Here is an 18,483-nt window from a genome sequence, read left to right on the forward strand (position 1 = left end):
TCCCCAAAGGTTCGGGCAAGGACACGAGCGACACCATTCAAATCGTAAGTTTCGAAATCACCCCGCCCCCCTGCCCCCCCCCCCCCCTCCCCACCAAAAAAAAGAATAAGCAAAACAAATTGCGATAGTTTAACTTGCTGAGGCAAGATGGCTGCGCACTGGTTCGCCAGGGTCCATATCACATGAGCGAATGATGTTTTAGCGAACAGCGACATTTGAGCGAATCGACGTTTTAGCGAATAACGGGGGCGCGCGTTAACCCCTCCGCCGCGCTCAGCTTTCGCCGCTTCGCGGCGACCGTCTGCAGCGGCTCATTACAAAAATGTGAACCCATTTGGCTCACCCGAAAACGCCGCTTCGCGGCGTCCGACTATTCGCTAAAGTGTCATTCGGTGAAACGTGGGCGTTCGCTAAAACGTCATTTGATCAAGTGAGTGCCTCCCGGTTCGCCATACTTGGCCCAGTCGGCCATCTTTCATTTATCCATCCATCCAACACAAGGCAGCGCGCCGCGCAGGCGCAGAGGTCGCGAGGAGGCGCAGCTGGCGGAGTCAGGAGCTGGCAGAGCGAGCTGTGGACGAAACGTCGCAACATCTGTCGATGAAACGAGCGGGTGCTCGTTTCCACGAAACGATCTGTCGATGAAACATCGCAGTGTCGACGAAACGATTTGTCCATGAAACGTCGTTCGACGAACTGATTGCCACCGCTCCGTTGCCTAGTCGGTAGACTGTCTGGCTCGCAACCGAAGGGTTGTGGGTGCGATCCTTCGTAATTTGTTCAAATTTTTCTTTAAGGCAAGTGAATTAGTTTATCAAGTGGGGACATTTGAAACGTGCGGCGACCATTAATTCGTATGTCTTTAACCACCTTCATTCCATGCGTGACGTCACGTTTCAGATGAGCGTTGTGGGTTGTTTGAAATTCCCGCGCGAAGTCATGTGGCTGTGGCTTCACGACCCTATCGACCATTCAGGAATTTCCCGTCACGCCACCGACGCCACCGACATCCGACGGATTTTTTGTGACACGAGCTCCTAAACGCGCTCGTGTTAAAATATTCTCTTCCTTCCTAAAACAAAAGAACAAAACGTGAAAGCTTGAAGACTTTCGCTCGTCGTTACGTTGCGAAGGTTAGTGCGTGTGCACTCGACTCTTCGTTTCTCCATGCGGCCGACGTCTTCTGGGCCCGCCGATGGCTTCGATGCAAGTGCTGGCGCCGACGGGCAAGCCACGTCAACAAGCGAGTTTGAGCGGGACGTCGTAAACAGTGGAAGCTGTGTCCTCGGTGAGCCAATTGAAGCGTGAGAGTAAGGCACGTGAGGACTCAACTCCGATGTGGACATCTGTGCAGCGCCGTCACGTGCCTCGCTCCGGTGACCTTATTGGCTCCCCGGGCCCTTCTGTTTTGCCATCTGCCAACTTCTACCGAGTTGGAGGCTCCTCCGGCGGCTGTTTCTCGCCGACTGGCTCCGGCCTGCCGGGACTCGCAGGCGCCACTACCCGGGCCCGGGCGCCCGGGCAACTCGGGCTCTATGCAAAGCGTGCCGCCTTGGCGAAAGAAGAGCAGAAGGAAAAAGGAAAACAGAGGTGTCTCGGAAACAACAACAACGAAGGCTACATGGCCACGTGGCTGGGTCCATATCACAAGAGCGAATGACATTTTAGCGAACGGCGACATTTGAGCGAATGGTCGTTTTAGCGAATAACGGGGGCGCGCGTTAACCCATCCGTCGCGCTGCGCTTTACGCCGCTTCGCGGCGACAGTCTACGGCAACTCATTACAAAAATAGGAACTCACTTGGCCCACCCGAAAACACCGCTTCGCGGCGTCCGACTATTCGCTATAGTGTCGTTCGATGAAACGTGGGCGTTCGCTAAAACGTCATTCGATCAAGTGAGTGCCTCCCCACGTGGCTACGTTACGTGCTTCCTTCTCTGGTCGAGTGTTGAGTCGGTTGAGTCAGCCCCATTGGCTTTGGTTGCCTGGTTGACTTGCGGACGCAATTTGCCTTCATCGTCATGTCTTCGATAATCAATGAGACAGCCACCGTCAGTAGCGTAAAAGAAGGCGAATCAGGCGTACCATGGCCCTTTGATAGAGATTATTTTAAACTCGTCAAAACAAAAGAGAATGGGAGCAATGATGTTAGGTGTCTGAAGTGCGCCCCGAAACTCAAGATCATCTCGGCGTCCGTCACTAGCACGTCTAATGTCAGAAAGCATCTGATGGTAAGTTGTCCATATTGTATGAGCGAATGACGTTTTAGCGAATGACACTTTAGCGAATAGGAACTACTTGAGCGAATGGACGTTTTCGCGAATGATTTTTAGCGAATAGGTTGTTTGTAGCCTGTAGCCCGACCCACGGCAATTATTTGTAAGCTGCCTTGTCACTGGTCAATTAGATATAGTCTTCATTTTAATTTTACTGAAAGCAACCACTTTTTCCCTTTTTAATGCCCGCACGTCCAAAATTTTCCACCGCCGTTTACCATCTTTGGCGTCTAGCAGAAATATCGTCTTCGTGTCAAGTGCTAATGCTGAAACCTAGTTGGACTAGTGTCCCTCGCCGTTGAGCTGTTCTAATATGGTGCAATAAGTATTAACTAGTCATGCTTTGCTTATTCCAGAGGTCTCACAAGGAAGCACTAAAAAGTGTCAACAAGAGCAAGACGAACGTCGCCGGGGTAAAACGGAAAGCCGCCGCGGCTTTCCGTTTTACCCCGGTGACATTCGTCCGAGGTAAGACTCGAATGTAACACAGGGCCTCCACAACATAGAATAGCAGCAGTCCAGACATCAGTGGCAGACAACATCAAGAGCTCGAAGTCCCCGTTCGGCCAGAGTACGAGTACTTAGATTATCTGCCCTTGATATTTGTATCCTTCTACTGCTGCATTAAGTTTTGACAACGAAGCCTGCCAGTTTTGTTGTGCTTAATTATCTGAAATGAGCATTTACATATCTAAGGTCTCCCAATACTATTTTCCGCACGTAATTATAACTCTGACTCTGGAAGTAGTATTGGTAGGGGCTGTTTTAGAAAGCAGGAGGGAGTTTCTTCAGGCGTAGCCAGGGGGTTGCCCCCCCCCCCCCCCTCCCCCGTAAATGTTGTTTTGCTGCGACCTCCTTTCTCCCTCCCCCACCTATAGCATCTTGTCATAGTCGCCCCCCCCCCCCCCCCCCCCCCTAGCTCGCCCGCCCTCGCGCCCGCAACAAGATCCTGGCTATGTGCCGGAGTTCTTTAACATAATTGAGTGTTGACAGACGGAAAGTTGTCTACAATGCGTTCTAAGATACATTCCTACTGCTACCGAAGAGCAGCGCTGCATTTATTGAATGAACTGATATTTGGTTTTCAGATGCATTAGACAAATGGTTCAGGAACTGGTTGGAAATGCCAACCTGCCGTCCTCCTTCCTGGAGCAGAGTAGTCTTAGGCATCTGATGCAGTGCGGCTTCCCTGGCTGTCACGTGATGAGTCGACCCAAGTTGATGAGCGAAATCAGTAAGGATGCGGCTGAGACGAAGGAAGTAATAAGAAAAAAGCTTGGTGATCTTCAGTATGTTTCTTCTACTGCGGACTGCTGGTAACTTCATAAGAGGTAACTGTCGTGCTTTCTCTTCATTATTCGGTATTCTCAGTGCCATAATTTATTTTGGTGTCTCAAGGAGTTACCTCGGGGTGACAGCACATGGGATCGACCCAGACGCGCTGGAAAGGTGTTCTTTTGTGCTGGGCTGTCGTCGCATTCGAGGAAGGCACACATTCGATGTTCCTGCATCTACGTTAGGCGTATACACAGAGTACAATATCCTCGACAAACTAACCTGTACAACAACGGACAGCGGCTCCAATTTCATAAAGGCTTTCAGGTGGAAATGAAATTTTTGATATTTCTTACTAGAAAATTTGAACGATTTCGACCGAATAGGTGTTGATTTTTTTAATTTTATACAGCCATTTTGGGCGGCATTATGAAGACTTCACTGACACATCATCGGAGAGTAAGATAGAGGAGAAAATCTGTGCACCTATTCCAATCTATAACGTCCTCGAAGCTCGTGACCAATCTGATAGGGTCTACTCACTTCCTCACCACCAGCGCTGTGTGTGCCATATGCTGACTCTGATCGCAACGAAGGTAAATAGGCAAACTCTTACACCGGCGATCGGTTGATGTTACTTCTAATTCTGCAGGACGTGGAGAACGCTGAAGAATCGTCGCCGCAGCTGAAGAAGCAAATAAGGAAGACTTTCAGCAAGTGCTTGGCATTATGGAAGGACCAAGCGATGTCTAATGTGGTTGCTGACGCCATCTCTTCAAGCTGTGAAGGATATTTACCAGTGTTGCGGAATGGGCACCCCTATTCCATTCCAATTCCATTCCGGGGAATTAGAGTTTTCGATAATTCCATTCCTTTCAACTCCTAGGAATGGGGACACTGGGCCCATTCCCGCTCCTGGAATGGCTGAGTCGCTCCATTCCATTCCTCCAATTCCTAAACGTTAACAGGGTTGGGCAGAAATGTTCAGAAATGTATTTGGAAATGCAAATGCTGGGATAGATGAAAATAGTAACTAAAATAATGATACTCAAGTCTCAAATATGTCTATAAAAATGTATCGTAATACGTATCGGAAATACATTTTAAAAAGAGGCAAAAAGTCTTTGGAAATACAAATACAAGAATATATTTTAGGGAGGGCAGAAATATAAATACTGATAATACATTTTTCAAATTTCTTTGAGACGCCAACTGAGATGAGGCTTTAAGTTTGAAGTGGAAGTTTTTTTGTTTTGGTCCCGAAATTACTTTTCTGCAGGCTTGGCACTTCGCCTTGAAGGTAGTGGTTCCGGACGAAGAGTCCTCAATGGATTTAAAAACGTTCCATCAAGGATTGACCGCAGTCTCTTCTTCCCTAGCATCCTGTCTGACTGACCAATGGTGCGAAATAAACTCCATCAAAACATCACCACTTTCCTGTCCAATAAGGGCGCCCCTGTCAGCACTGATCACATGACGTCAAGGTGGGATGAACTAGTATTCTTGAATCTGTAGGTGTTGCCTTGAACATGAAAGTTTACCCACGCTGCTGTATGAAAGGACAATACATACTTTCGTTGTGGCTGACCTCGTTGAAGACCATGCAGGCAGTTGCATTTGGAATTTTCGAGAAAAGTGGACCACCTGAAGCATCCTGAACCACATGCATTATCTTCTGTTACGGTTAAAAAATTGATACGGTGGCATCTCTGTTGTGACGGTCCTTCCTGCCGACTCTCCGCCTACAACGCATGAATGGCAGTCTTCAAGTTTCGCCTAGCATCATTCAAACAAACGTCTCGTGGATTGCGATCTAAGATTGCTGGCACAGGTGCGAGCTCTTCGAGAAACAGCGCGTTCGAGACGACTCGAAAGTGTACGATGTCTGGGTCCGCACAGCGAGGCCACCCTTCCTGGGTATCGGATCACCAGAGCAGCAGGTCACGTTCACGTCGGCTGATGACGTACCAGCTGTGCAATATTACAGGCGCAGACGCATTCGGATGTGTGTTGAACTTCACTGGTGAAAAGCGCCACCGCCCCCCCCCCCTCCCCTCCGCTCTCTGGTCTTTGCTTTGACGCTCGTTTTTTGTTTTGCATTCTTTTTTTCTTTTGCGCATAAGTCTGCTAGGGCCTTACGCGGGTTCGCAGTTTCCCACTCATTTTATTTCTGAACAACCGACTCTCTGACTGGCTCGGTACAGCTGAACGTAAAAAATAAATAAATAAATAAATAAAATATAAAGAACCTGGCCCATTCCATTCCCATTCCATTCCGGGCAAAAAGGCATCTAATTCCATTCCCATTCCATTCCCCTGAGCGTTGCCGCCATTCCATTCCCATTCCATTCCGGGGTCACGAAAATGCGGAATGATTCCGGAATCATTCCAACTCCGGAGTGGCAACTCCGCAACACTGATATTTACCCACGCCTGTCCTCATGCCGTGGAACTTTACATACGATTGCATCAAATCGCTTCGATAAATGCTTGTTCACAGTGAGGGAAAGTTGAAGGAAGTTTGTGAGAATTTTAAAATTCCGCGATTCACGAAGTCAGACATTGACTTTATTGATGAGTATGTTCAGGTGTTTACACCTCTCGCACAAGCTATAACTCTTCTCCAGCGCGAAAACAGCATGTTCATGGCATATCTCCTGCCTACAGTGGCTTCACTTCGCAAAAAATTGTTCGCGTTGCTGACGGAGAACTTGAGGTACTGCCGCCCGGTGGTCGAGAGCTTAGTTGCGGCGATCAATAACGGGTTTGCAGGTATGGAGAAAGAAAAACACATGATAATATCTGCCGTATGCCACCCAAAATTTAAGGTTGCATGGATAGACAATGAAGTGGAACGGAAGCAGGCCTGGGATTATCTAAAGAACGAAGTTATGCGAACATCAACTATAGAAAAAGCGTCGTCAGGCGAACGAAGTGGTGAAGATGAAGAAGACTTTGAGCACTTCTTTAACTTCGAAACATCATCCTCATCTGCTTCATGGGAGCAGGAGTTTGTACAGTACGCCGAACTTGCTCCGACAAGAAGTCTGGACTGTCTCAAGGACATGCCACTGCTGAAAAGCGTGTTCTTAAAATTCAACACAGGGCTTCCAAGCAGTGCGGCGGTGGACCGCGTTTTTAGCATAGGAGGAACAATTGCTACCAAACTGCGATCGAAGATGTCGGATGAACATTTCGAAGAAGTCCTGATTCTGAGGTCAAATCGAGCACTCGAGTGAAAAAGACGAAGTCTTCGAATGCTCTGGTGAAAGCGTTTGCCTTATTTCTCCCATTGACACCAATAAAGCACCTTTATCAAAGTTGTTTTTGTGTACATCCCAGTATACAGAGGATTTACTTTTAATAATAATGTGACAAATTTGAGAAAAAGACGACGTGAAAATAAAAAAGTACCTTTGAAGTAACTGTACCTGTACCTAGGTAGATTTTTAAGCGAGTAGCTAGATACGCACCTAGGTACATTTTCGTATGAGTAACTGTAACGGTACCTTAGGTACATTTCTGAAGTAACTTTTGCAACCCTGGTGCTGGCAGTTTTGGCAGCTTTGTTCTTTTTACCATAGACTTATAATGCAAGCTAAAAATTCAGCTGGCCCTACTGTGCTGATGCACATCGAAGCAGAGAGGAAGCAGTCTAAAATTAACTTCCGGCAAGTCATTTCTATGGGAAAATGTGAATGCATTTTCTCCCTGCGGTGGATTATAAGTGCAAATATCACGAATAATTATTACGTACTAGGTAGCTTGGAAACTTTCTCAGTCACGCAGATGAGCAAATTGGTCAGCTATGGCGTTAGTTTTTTTTTTCAAATACACTGCATTAAACACAGGGCTAATACAGCTTCGCACATGCATTTATATGTGCTAACGGGCAGTGCTAGCGCGAACACGGCCTCGGTGCTTTTGAGCATGGGTTCATTGGGGGATAAACATGCCAAACGAACAAAGGACATCCGGAAAACCAAAAGAGATGAAACGAACTACTCAGTAGCACTGGATCAGTAACTCCCTGTGGATGGAGATGTTCAAGATGAAGTTAAGGAAACGTAATATAGTCAAATTTGCTATGAAGAAGCACTTCTTTATACATTATGATCGTGCATATGCGTGAAGATGCTCATTTTGGTTTCAAAACATCACCACCCAGCATCGAAATCTTTATTAATTAAAAGAAACCAGAGAACAGGTGCCCGACTAAATCTGCCCAGCATAAAAAGAAAATAAAAATAACATAAAAAAATTTAGTTGCCCACTTTATTCTTTAAGTCTTGGATGTCTTTTAGCGGTCATAAAAATTATGACGGGGATTATTTTCGTGTAGTGACAGAACTGCCACATTAGCAATATATAAGCGCCACCGGAGTGCTGGTGTAGTTTGAACACCCTCCATGTTATTTTTTATTGCTTTTTTGCTTAAAATGGCAGCTCGTTTTTACACACCTGCTCCGGAGGGTTGGGCCTTAAATATAGCGGAGTTTAACATGGATCACTGAGAAAGAAAATGATGTAACTAAAGCAATTACAATTTAGAGTGTCAATAAAAGCACATAGCACTTGCTAGGATGAACATAATAAAGGTGATCCCTGTTAATATTCGTAAAAAGACATAATGCACGCGCATTTTCTTACAGGAATGCACAGGAGCACCACAAAGGTAGACTGGTCGCTATCTGCCTCACTTTGCCTCTTGTAAGTCGCACAGACACTATAGTCGGTGACATGTTAAGAGTAAAGTGGAAGCTTCTCCCACCTCTCTCCCTTTTAGCAGAGCCAACGCTGGAGAGGATGTCGCCTCCTCTCCAGCGTTCGCTCTACTAACATTTTTCGCGCGTATCATAATAACTAGAGTTATTATGATACGCGTTTGAAGTTCAACTGGCGCTACGGTCGGTGACAGGCTAGTAGTACACTGGAAGCTCCTCCCACCTCTTTCCATGTTAGTAGAGCGAACGCTGGAGAGGAGGAGACATCCTCTCCAGCGTTCGCTCTACTAACATGGAAAGAGGTGGGAGGAGCTTCCAATGTACTACTAGCCTGTCACCGACCGTAGCGCCAGTTGAACTTATAGCGCGTATCATAATAACTTTATGAATTTTGCGGCGATGTCTGATATGGTCTTCTCCAACCACTGAAGATGACGTTCGTTCTTGACGTAGCAGTATCAGTCGTTGTTGATGTTGTAGTTAGCGATGTAGGGCATCCGTCGTCGATGTGGCAACTAGGAACGAACCCGGGCCCGCTACATGTGATGCTGGCGCGTTTTGACTAAAACACACCACGTTTTTTTTTTTATTGTTTTTTTTTATTATTTCAAGAAAACACGATTTATCAGTTCACATTAAAAAAAAGACTGCAAAAATTTACAGCAATTATTAGCATCCTCGAACCTCGAGCAGAGCTTTATAAATTCGCAGTCACTCGAGCATGGGCTCACGGAGAGCAAACACACTTTCCACCTGTTTAGCTAGTGACAAAACCAAATAGGAGCGTACTTTTAGGGTGTTCTGGTCGACATACTTGACAGCCATACGCGACCTCCAGATGCGATAAATGCCGAGAAGAAAAAACATATCATGGGGAACACTGTCATCATTCTTCACGTTAAAAAAAAATGATTCCCCAGGTTGAAATAAAATACTTTTTTTCGGCGTGTGTTTCAGCGCATCCCAGAAGAACATGCCATCTAAAGAAAATATAAATGCGCGCTTCATTGTCTCAGGTGCCTTACACAATACGCAGTCAACAGTCCAAGGCACAACGAGACACTTTTTCTTGCAGCCACACCTTAATGGGCAGACTAATGTAACTTAAAAAGAAAATGTTTCACGTTCGGTGGTGCACGCATATGCTTATCACCCTAAATACATCTTGGCCGCCATCAGAAAAACAAAAGTTCGATATATCGGCGTAGGGAACAAACTGACCACCCAATATCTTGTGAGCGCTTCCTTGCTCACTAAAGAAGACTACTCGGAAACAAAAAAACGGGCAGACAAAAAACTTCACTGCGTCTGCGACTGCTTTCTGGAAGCCAAACAGTCTGCTAAACTAATTTCCGCAATAAAAAAATGGAGAAAGAAGTGAAATGTTGTGACAGCTCGGTTAAATAGACAAAGGTATAAAAGGGTGGACCCATTCTCGCAGAAAAAAAGAAAAGGGGAAACGAGTTGCTTAATAAACAAATGTGAAAGTTCTAGTCCCCCATGACGCACCTGATGGAAAATGTTGTCACTCCTCATGGGTGCCCCGCTTGAACTCCAGATAAACCAAGCGAAAATATTTTGAAATTTCAGGACATTCAATCGGGAAGGGTGTATCGCTCGTCAAAATGTACAAAATGTTTGAAGCTAAAAAAATATTACAAGCTGTCGCCCTCGCGAAGGTTCAAAGGTCAATATAAACTTGCTTTGGGAAGCGCGGCTGGTCCAGGTCGGTGGTGACCCCCGACCAAAACATTTGCTATCACGATTGAGCCATGCCGCAGCGTTTTTTTTTTTTTTTTATTGGAGTCACGCCGCAGCGTGAACAAGCAGCTCTAAACTTAAAGGGGCTGTGCAGCGACATTGGGTAGAAATATTTCTTACTTTACACCAGCTTCCTGGCACTAGTGTGACCCAAGAATACTCGAACACAGCACCACTGACCAAGAAGCGTCTTCGTCGTGGCGGAATTCAAAGGATGAAACGGAGCTTTTCTTTCAGTCTCTCCTTCCATAGCCGCCTTTTGCTCCTTCGCGAAATTTGATGACGGAGCTGTGGGGACAATGGCAACAGTACGATCCCCGGGAATGCGTCATCGAGCTTTGCGGTGACGATATTCAAATGCTGCTCACACAGTGGACGCGAAGACTGCGTACGCATTCGATCTGGGCTCGTGACAATCGATGCCTCGACATGCATTCGGGTAGTGGCCCGTGCCCAATCGCTGCAACGACGACAATAGCCGAGCCATAGCAATGTCTGGAACTCAGCACGCGTCCTGTGCTTTGCCAACCCCAGCGCGTGGATATAATCAACATTGGTGGCATATGATCGGCTCCAAATCACGTTCACTCTAAAAAAAGTCTGTGCGTCTACTTTCACGCATACCACTCGGAGAGCCAATCACCCCAACTTACGGAGGCAGCTTAGCGAATGACGCTGCCGAAACATATGTTTCGACCAAAAAAAGAAGTCTGAGTTGTGACATTAAGCAATGCAAAACGTCACTCTTGCATTGCTTGATGTCACAACTCCGACTGCGCTTTTTACTCTAAACATATGTTTCGTCATCGTGATTCGCTGAGCTGAATCCGTAAGTTGCGGTTATTGGCTCTCCGAGTGTTGTGCGTGAAAGTAGACTTACAGACATTTTTTAGAGTGTGGCCGCTTGTTCTGGCTACAAGTTGAGGGGGTGAACGGGGCTCGATTTTCTTTAATTTTTTTCTGTAACTTCTATTGCGTGGGGTGAAAAACGAACACTTGTTTTATATGTCATTAATTTCAGGGATCCGTTTTAAGCAGTATTTGCGCAATGTACAAAAATTGTCGCATCGCTCCTGTAAGAGTTTTGTGATACCCACTGCAGGACTGCACGGGCTGCCTGAAAAAAATGTAGCCTATGAAAAAAAATATCGTCATAGCACTGTCAATGCTAGAACTTCAGAAAAACAAAAGTGTCTGGAACAAAATGGAACAAAACAACAGCGTTCATAGCAAAACATTAAAACGTAAGGAGCATGTTGGAAGAGACTTAAACAACACAGAAATAGTAAACACAAAAAGGACAAGAACACAGACGTGTAAGTCAGATAAGTACTCGTCTTCGTTTTTTGTCCTATTTGTGTTTATTCTTTCTGTGTTGTTCTTTTTTAAGGAAACATGTTTTTAAGTTTTGTTCTGAACGTTTTTTTTTTTGCACGCGTCTAGTCTTTTACCGTGCGTGAATGCGGCACCGATGCCCCACTACTTGACGGTGACTTGCAGCGGCTATAGCTCTGACTGTATATTGTAAACTAAAACTGGCCCTCTCAGGTTTTTTTCCTTTAGTCACGCAACCATGTTTGTTAATCGTAACTGAGTTCCCTTTTCCTGGTACTGCTTCCAATCGGATTCAAAATTGTTCATATTTCTTGTTCCAAGCGATTATGCTCTCTTGCAATTGGAATTTATGCTTTCTGTTACATGCAGCGTTTTTTTTTGTTCTTACTGCAATGCAACAATAGTACTTTCTAATCCGGTAATACCGTTTTTTTTACAGTCATAATTTTATTATCACGGTTTTTTAACTACTGCCTATATATTTGGTATAGAACGTGGAAACTATATTGACCGTTTCACATAATGCGATGTAGTGTTTTTGAAAGAAACGCATGTTCGACGTCATGTGGCCACCATCATCATCGATTATATTTCTATCCCATTGTGAAATGTGATAATGCTCAAGACATTGCAGCCTTTCACGCGCGTCTTTTTAAAAAAATCGCCTTATGTAATACAAAATTGCTCTATTTACAAATGAGGAAAAGGCAGTTTTAAATATTCCTAGGATTTCACCCATGCTTAAGAAAAGTATAAGCAATAAAAAACAGTTCCCGTTTTTAAACTAAATCGCCTATCTAATATGTAGAGAAGAAAAAAACAATATATTTACTTGCAGCCACTAAAATCAATGTTACAATCAAGCCACCACAACCAAGATTTTGATTTACTATACTGTAAGATTTTTGCGCAAGTAGGTGTAGGAAATCTAAGCCTACAAGGATGTGCGCAGCAAATGCATGTTTCAATACTACGTGAAGGCTCGCAAAAAAAAGTCAAATTTTGGGGTTTCACATGCCAAACCTGCAACGGGCATCTGGCATGCCTCAGCGGAGGACTGAGGATTAATTTCGACCACCTGGGGATCTTTTGACGTGCAACCGAAAGCTCGGTTACACGGCGCCTCCTCCGCAATAAGCCTCCGTCATATTGCGGGCACCTCGGTCGGGATTCGAACCCGCCACCTGGGGATCCGTAGGCCGGCGCTCTCGCCTCGGAGCCACCGAGGCGGCCCTGAAGGCCCTCCGCACTGATCACAGCTTTCTAGACGCTTTGGCAACAACGTGCACAGTGCGAAGGGACCAGCTTAAGTAGAGGTAATTGTGACACCTAGATAATTGTAGTCGTGGACAAATTCCAACGCATTGGAGTTGATAGTGTAGGGGAAAAAGAGCGGTACGTTCTTAAGAGTTAGTGTCATTTGCACACATTTCGCAACGTTCAAGTCCATTTTCCATTTGTTAAACAACAAAGAAATAATTTTAAGGCTATCATCTAAACATGTTTGGTCTGAAACGCAATCTATTTCGGAAAACATTATGCAGTCATCTGCAACAATGAACCGAGTATGAATCCCTGGGGAGCTCCAGATAGCACAGTCAATTCAATGGATTCTGCATTGCCCCCATACACGAATTTTCGGTAAAGTAAGAGTCTAACCATGCCAAGAGGTTGTTAGTATCTAGTACCGGCTTTGGCTTATGTAGTAACTTGCGATAAGAAACCCTGTCGAATGCCTTTGCAAAATCTAAGAAAATAGCATCAACTTGACCATCATTATCGATTATAGTACCAAAATTATGAACAGTGTGAAAAAGTTCTGTCACAGTCGAGCACCCTCCACGAAACCCGTGTTGTTCATCTATTAGAAACGACGTGGATTCTAGAAAAGGTATGATGTTCTTGAAAATAAGATGTTTTAGAACCTTACTAGATGTACTCAACAACAATACAGGTCTATAATTGAAAACACTCTTTTCCTTACCATTCTTATATATAGGTACTACATTGGCTATTTTCCAATCTTGTGGCACCTGACCCGTTCACAAACTGCAAGAATAAATAACATACAAAAACGTACAGAACCAATCGGCGTACTTTTTAAGGAAAGCGTCAGAAATCCCATCCTGTCCACACGACTTTCTAATGTCTAACCGTAGAAGGCTATCGAAGATCCCGTCTGTAGTGACTACTAAGTCGCTGATTTCGTAACTGTCATAAGTGAATAATGGCAATGCAGAGTTATCAACAGTGTAGACAGATGAAAAGAAATCATTAAACTCTTTAGCGATGCAATGTTCATCGATAATCATCAGCCCGTCATGAATAATCTCTTTACTCGTTACAGTCTTTTTGTGTGTGAAATGCGCCCAAACCTTTTTGGAATATTCTTCGAGGAAGCTGGCTATTTTGATATTGAAGTAATTTTATTTGAATATGTGCACCAGGCCACGTAGTTAATGTCGGAGAGTAGGAAGCAATGCATCTAAACATATATGGAATCTTTCTATTCGATTTATCTTTCGCTTTAGATGTAAAATTTCACGCGTCATCCACGGATTGTGTTTCTTTCTTTTAGCTGTCTAGGGTTAATCTTTTTAACTGTAAAAAGCTAAAATTTAGATGTTAACTTTTGACTTTTAACGTTCTCGCATTCGCGTACGGATGACAAGCTCGAAAACTTTCGCAAAGCCACAAAGCAAGGAAGATGATGAAAATAATCCCTGGAGAAGGGGAACAAAGGGACAAAGGACAAACACAAATCTCCAAATACAGCTAGGTGACAGGTGAGCAACCGAAAAAATCCGCCTGGTCCGGGTATCTACTGACGTCTAACCAGGGGTTAGACGTCAGTAAAGCAAACGGGTTTTATCAGCTGCCACCAGTCTAACACCAACAAGGGTGAAGCTTGCAATTTAATGTTATAATTAGAATGCAATTAAATGCAAAGGTGCAAGCGAGTTGGACAAGAATGATGAAAATAATCCCTGGAGAAGGGGAACAAAGGGACAAACGACAAACACAAATCTCCAAACACAGCTAGGTGACAGGTGAGCAACCGAAAAAATCCGCCTGGTCCGGGTATTGAACCCGGGACCTCTCCATTACATGGGGAGCGCTATAACAACTGAGCTAACCAGGGGTTAGACGTCAGTAGAGCAAACGGGTTTTATCAGCTGCCACCAGTCTAACACCAACAAGGGTGAAGCTTGCAGTTCAATGTTATAATTAGAATGCAATTAAATGCAAAGGTGCAAGCGAGCTGGACAAGAATGGTGAAAATAATCCCTGGAGAAGGGGAACAAAGGGACAAAGGACAAACACAAATCTCCAAATACAGCTAGGTGACAGGTGAGCAACCGAAAAAATCCGCCTGGTCCGGTTATCTACTGACGTCTAACCAGGGGTTAGACGTCAGTAAAGCAAACGGGTTTTATCAGCTGCCACCAGTCTAACACCAACAAGGGTGAAGCTTGCAATTTAATGTTATAATTAGAAAGCAATTAAATGCAAAGGTGCAAGCGAGTTGGACAAGAATGATGAAAATAATCCCTGGAGAAGGGGAACAAAGGGACAAAGGACAAACACAAATCTCCAAACACAGCTAGGTGACAGGTGAGCAACCGAAAAAATCCGCCTGGTCCGGGTATTGAACCCGGGACCTCTCCATTACATGGGGAGCGCTCTATCAACTGAGCTAACCAGGGGTTAGACGTCAGTAGAGCAAACGGGTTTTATCAGCTGCCACCAGTCTAACACCAACAAGGGTGAAGCTTGCAGTTTAATGTTATAATTAGAATGCAATTAAATGCAAAGGTGCAAGCGAGCTGGACAAGAATGGTGAAAATAATCCCAGGAGAAGGGGAACAAAGGGACAAAGGACAAACACAAATCTCCAAACACAGCTAGGGGTTAGACGTCAGTAGAGCAAACGGGTTTTATCAGCTGCCACCAGTCTAACACCAACAAGGGTGAAGCTTGCAGTTTAATGTTATAATTAGAATGCAATTAAATGCAAAGGTGCAAGCGAGCTGGACAAGAATGGTGAAAATAATCCCTGGAGAAGGGGAACAAAGGGACAAAGGACAAACACAAATCTCCAAACACAGCTAGGTGACAGGTGAGCAACCGAAAAAATCCGCCTGGTCTGGGTATTTTTCGGTTGCTCACCTGTCACCTAGCTGTGTTTGGAGATTTGTGTTTGTCCTTTGTCCCTTTGTTCCCCTTCTCCAGGGATTATTTTCATCATTCTTGTCCAGCTCGCTTGCACCTTTGCTTTTAATTGCATTCTAATTATAACATTAAATTGCAAGCTTAACCCTTGTTGGTGTTAGACTGGTGGCAGCTGATAAAACCCGTTTGCTCTACTGACGTCTAATGCCTGGTTAGCTCAGTTGTTAGAGCGCTCCACATGTAATGGAGAGGTCCCGGGTTCAATACCCGGACCAGGCGGATTTTTCGGTTGCTCACCAGTCACCTGGCTGTGTTTGGAAATTTGTGTTTGTCCTTTGTCCCTTTGTCCCCTCCAGGGATTATTTTCATCATTTTTGTCCAGCTCGCTTGCACCTTTACATTTAATTGCATTCTAATTAAAGCAAGGAAATTGGGCTTTAATTTGTAACGAGGGACGCATCGCCGTTTTTCAGAACCGGAACAACCACCGATATTTTCCAAATAGACAGAAAAATCCTAAAACTACGAGAAATATTGAAGATATGGTTTATAACACATACCTCTAAGATAGCGGCCTCTACTGAAAAAGATTACCTGAAAAAATAAATTGTAAATTAATACAGTAAGCTCCTCGTATGTTTAATTTATAAAGATGTTCGTAAAAAGAGCACTTTGTGGTTTTGTTTAGAATTCTGACTGCAAATAACATTTATTTATGTAAATATGATGTACAATAAGTTACGCTTGTGCATGACTAATATTATTAGTAATAATAGTAATAATATATTATAATTCTTTTAATAATAATAAATATTAAAAAGGCTCGAGGTATACCTAAGCACTTCTTAAGAGTTGTGAATGCGAAAGCACGCGCGCCACTCTTCGCTCCCTTGTTTCGTCTGCGGTGGACGGCGCGCTGACCTTGGGCGCGGAACGGTGGAGCCGCTGTTTCACGGACACGGAGTGCCATCGGGTGTACGATCGTTCAAACTGACGCGCAGCGGCCAGTGGGAACCTCGTCGACGGGGGCCAGCCAATGGGACCGAAGCCGAAAATTCACCCGCTTTACTTCGCTCCTTTGGGATCGGGGAAACTAGGTGCCGTGTCTAAGTTTTTCGCGTCGTTTCATAGCGTGAGCTGGCTATACTTGGAGAAAGGATTTAAGGTGCCGTTTTCGCGCTTCAAAGTGATGACGTCGGCTCGCTTCATGAGACAGTTAATGCTTTGGCATAACTAAGCGATTGGCTTTGATCCGCCAGGTTTTTTTAATAGACCCCATGTCTGCTTCAATAAATGTATTATTATTATTATTATTATTACTGAGAAAGAAGAAATCATTATTAAATAATTTAGGAAGAAGTAACCATATTCAGACGTTCGCTTACCTCGGTGAAATATTTTGCACCGTTACCTAGTGACTTCATTGAGTCGACGTATTTGGCGACGTAACTAAATTAACTAAAGGCGACCAGGTCATCTGGGGCGATCGCTCGGTTGTCTACCTCGAGTTCCTGCTTCAGCCCAGCGAGACCGGTCCTCCGGTGAACAACACCTTTCTATGCATCGCCATCCGCCATCTTCTTTCAGATTCCTGTGAGTCGCCATCGAGGCTCTTTTTCTCACATCTGTTACGGTGTTTTGTCTGCTACAGCTTCTCTGATTAGACATCTCCCAGATTTCAGCGCGTCGCCCGTCGGGGCTTTCTTCCTCCCATCTATTGTGGTGTGGTTGTGTGCTACGGCGTCTTCGGTGAGCCAGTGGTCCTTTACTTCAACGTCTGCCTGATCTTTCTCGTCTGAACCACCAGCGCATTTACTGACCTATTAGTTCTTCACCTCGTGCACGTAAGCCGTCCGTATTTAATGCATGTCACAAGGATGTACATACCGATGGAAAAGTTCTAAACTGCAGTGAATGTCAATGGGCTTCCCATCTCGCACCAACATGCGCGGAAATTACGGATGCTACCTTCAAGGACCATGGGCAAAACAGAAGGGGACTGTTGGGCCAAGAAAAACAAAATAACACTGGTGATGCAAGTGTACACGGAGAAGTGAGCGATGCAAATTTTTTTACATAGATGAAAGCGGTCAGTGCAAAGCAGGATGTTCTACAACCATTGAAAGAAAAAGTGGGCAGTTTGATGCTGCTTTCACTAAAGATAGAGGAGCTGCTCTCAATAAAATATGTTGTTTAGATCTTAATGCAACTTTGAGCGAGATAAAAGAATCCTTGCGGTTTTGTTTTGCACAGTACGACTCTCTGTTGGCTAAAGTATTATCAAATGATAGTCACATCAAAGAGTTCCAGAGTTAAGTTGGCGTTCCGCCGTCAACAGTGACCGAACTGAGGTCAGAAATACGTCGTGTACAGGATGAGCTCAATCAATTTGAGCAATACAGTCGTTTGAGCAACATGGAAATCCATTGGCCAGCATACCAACTACCTCACAACATCCGTGATATGATTGGTAACCTGACCTCGACACTAAACATTCCGGAGTTTAACCCTCGGATGTACTTACTGCTCATCGTCTGCCGACCCGAGGCGATTCAAAGTGAACTTCTTCAGTCATTATAAAGTTTATTTCTGTAGCCATCAAGGAGATCGGGATGGCAACACCAAGAAAGCTAAGGACTATGCCTGCTGATTTCCCCAGTCTGTATTTTAACGAAAACCTAACTCGCACAAACAGAGAACTGTTTGGGAAGACAAAAGCTTGAGGAAAAGAGATGCAATACGCGTCTTTCTGGGAAAACAACGCCAGGATCTTTGCAAAAAAGAGCGTGGATTCTCGGTTGTTAGAATTTCTTGTGTAGAAGATATTGAGGAGATGGTCTAAGGTCACGGAAGAAAGGTTTTTTTAAGTGTTCGGATTTATTGTTCTTTCACGAATTTTTATGTACCAATTTTAGGACTTCTAACTCTCAACAACTGA

The 18,483-nt window shown here is 44.6% G+C and overlaps 1 protein-coding gene across 1 annotated transcript; it reads left to right on the forward strand.

The window, feature by feature from the left end:
* Window positions 1-6,038: 6,038 nt before the first annotated feature.
* LOC120842409 lies at window positions 6,039-6,725 on the forward strand (the record flags this gene model as incomplete). Its single annotated transcript, XM_040213513.1, has 1 exon — window positions 6,039-6,725. A coding segment is annotated over exon 1 (687 nt), but the record flags the coding sequence as incomplete, so codon positions are not given.
* Window positions 6,726-18,483: the final 11,758 nt, after the last annotated feature.

Source organism: Ixodes scapularis, unplaced genomic scaffold, assembly GCF_016920785.2.
Source record: "Ixodes scapularis isolate PalLabHiFi unplaced genomic scaffold, ASM1692078v2 ptg001599l_1___fragment_1__unscaffolded, whole genome shotgun sequence".
Classification (NCBI taxonomy): Eukaryota; Metazoa; Arthropoda; class Arachnida; order Ixodida; family Ixodidae; genus Ixodes; species Ixodes scapularis.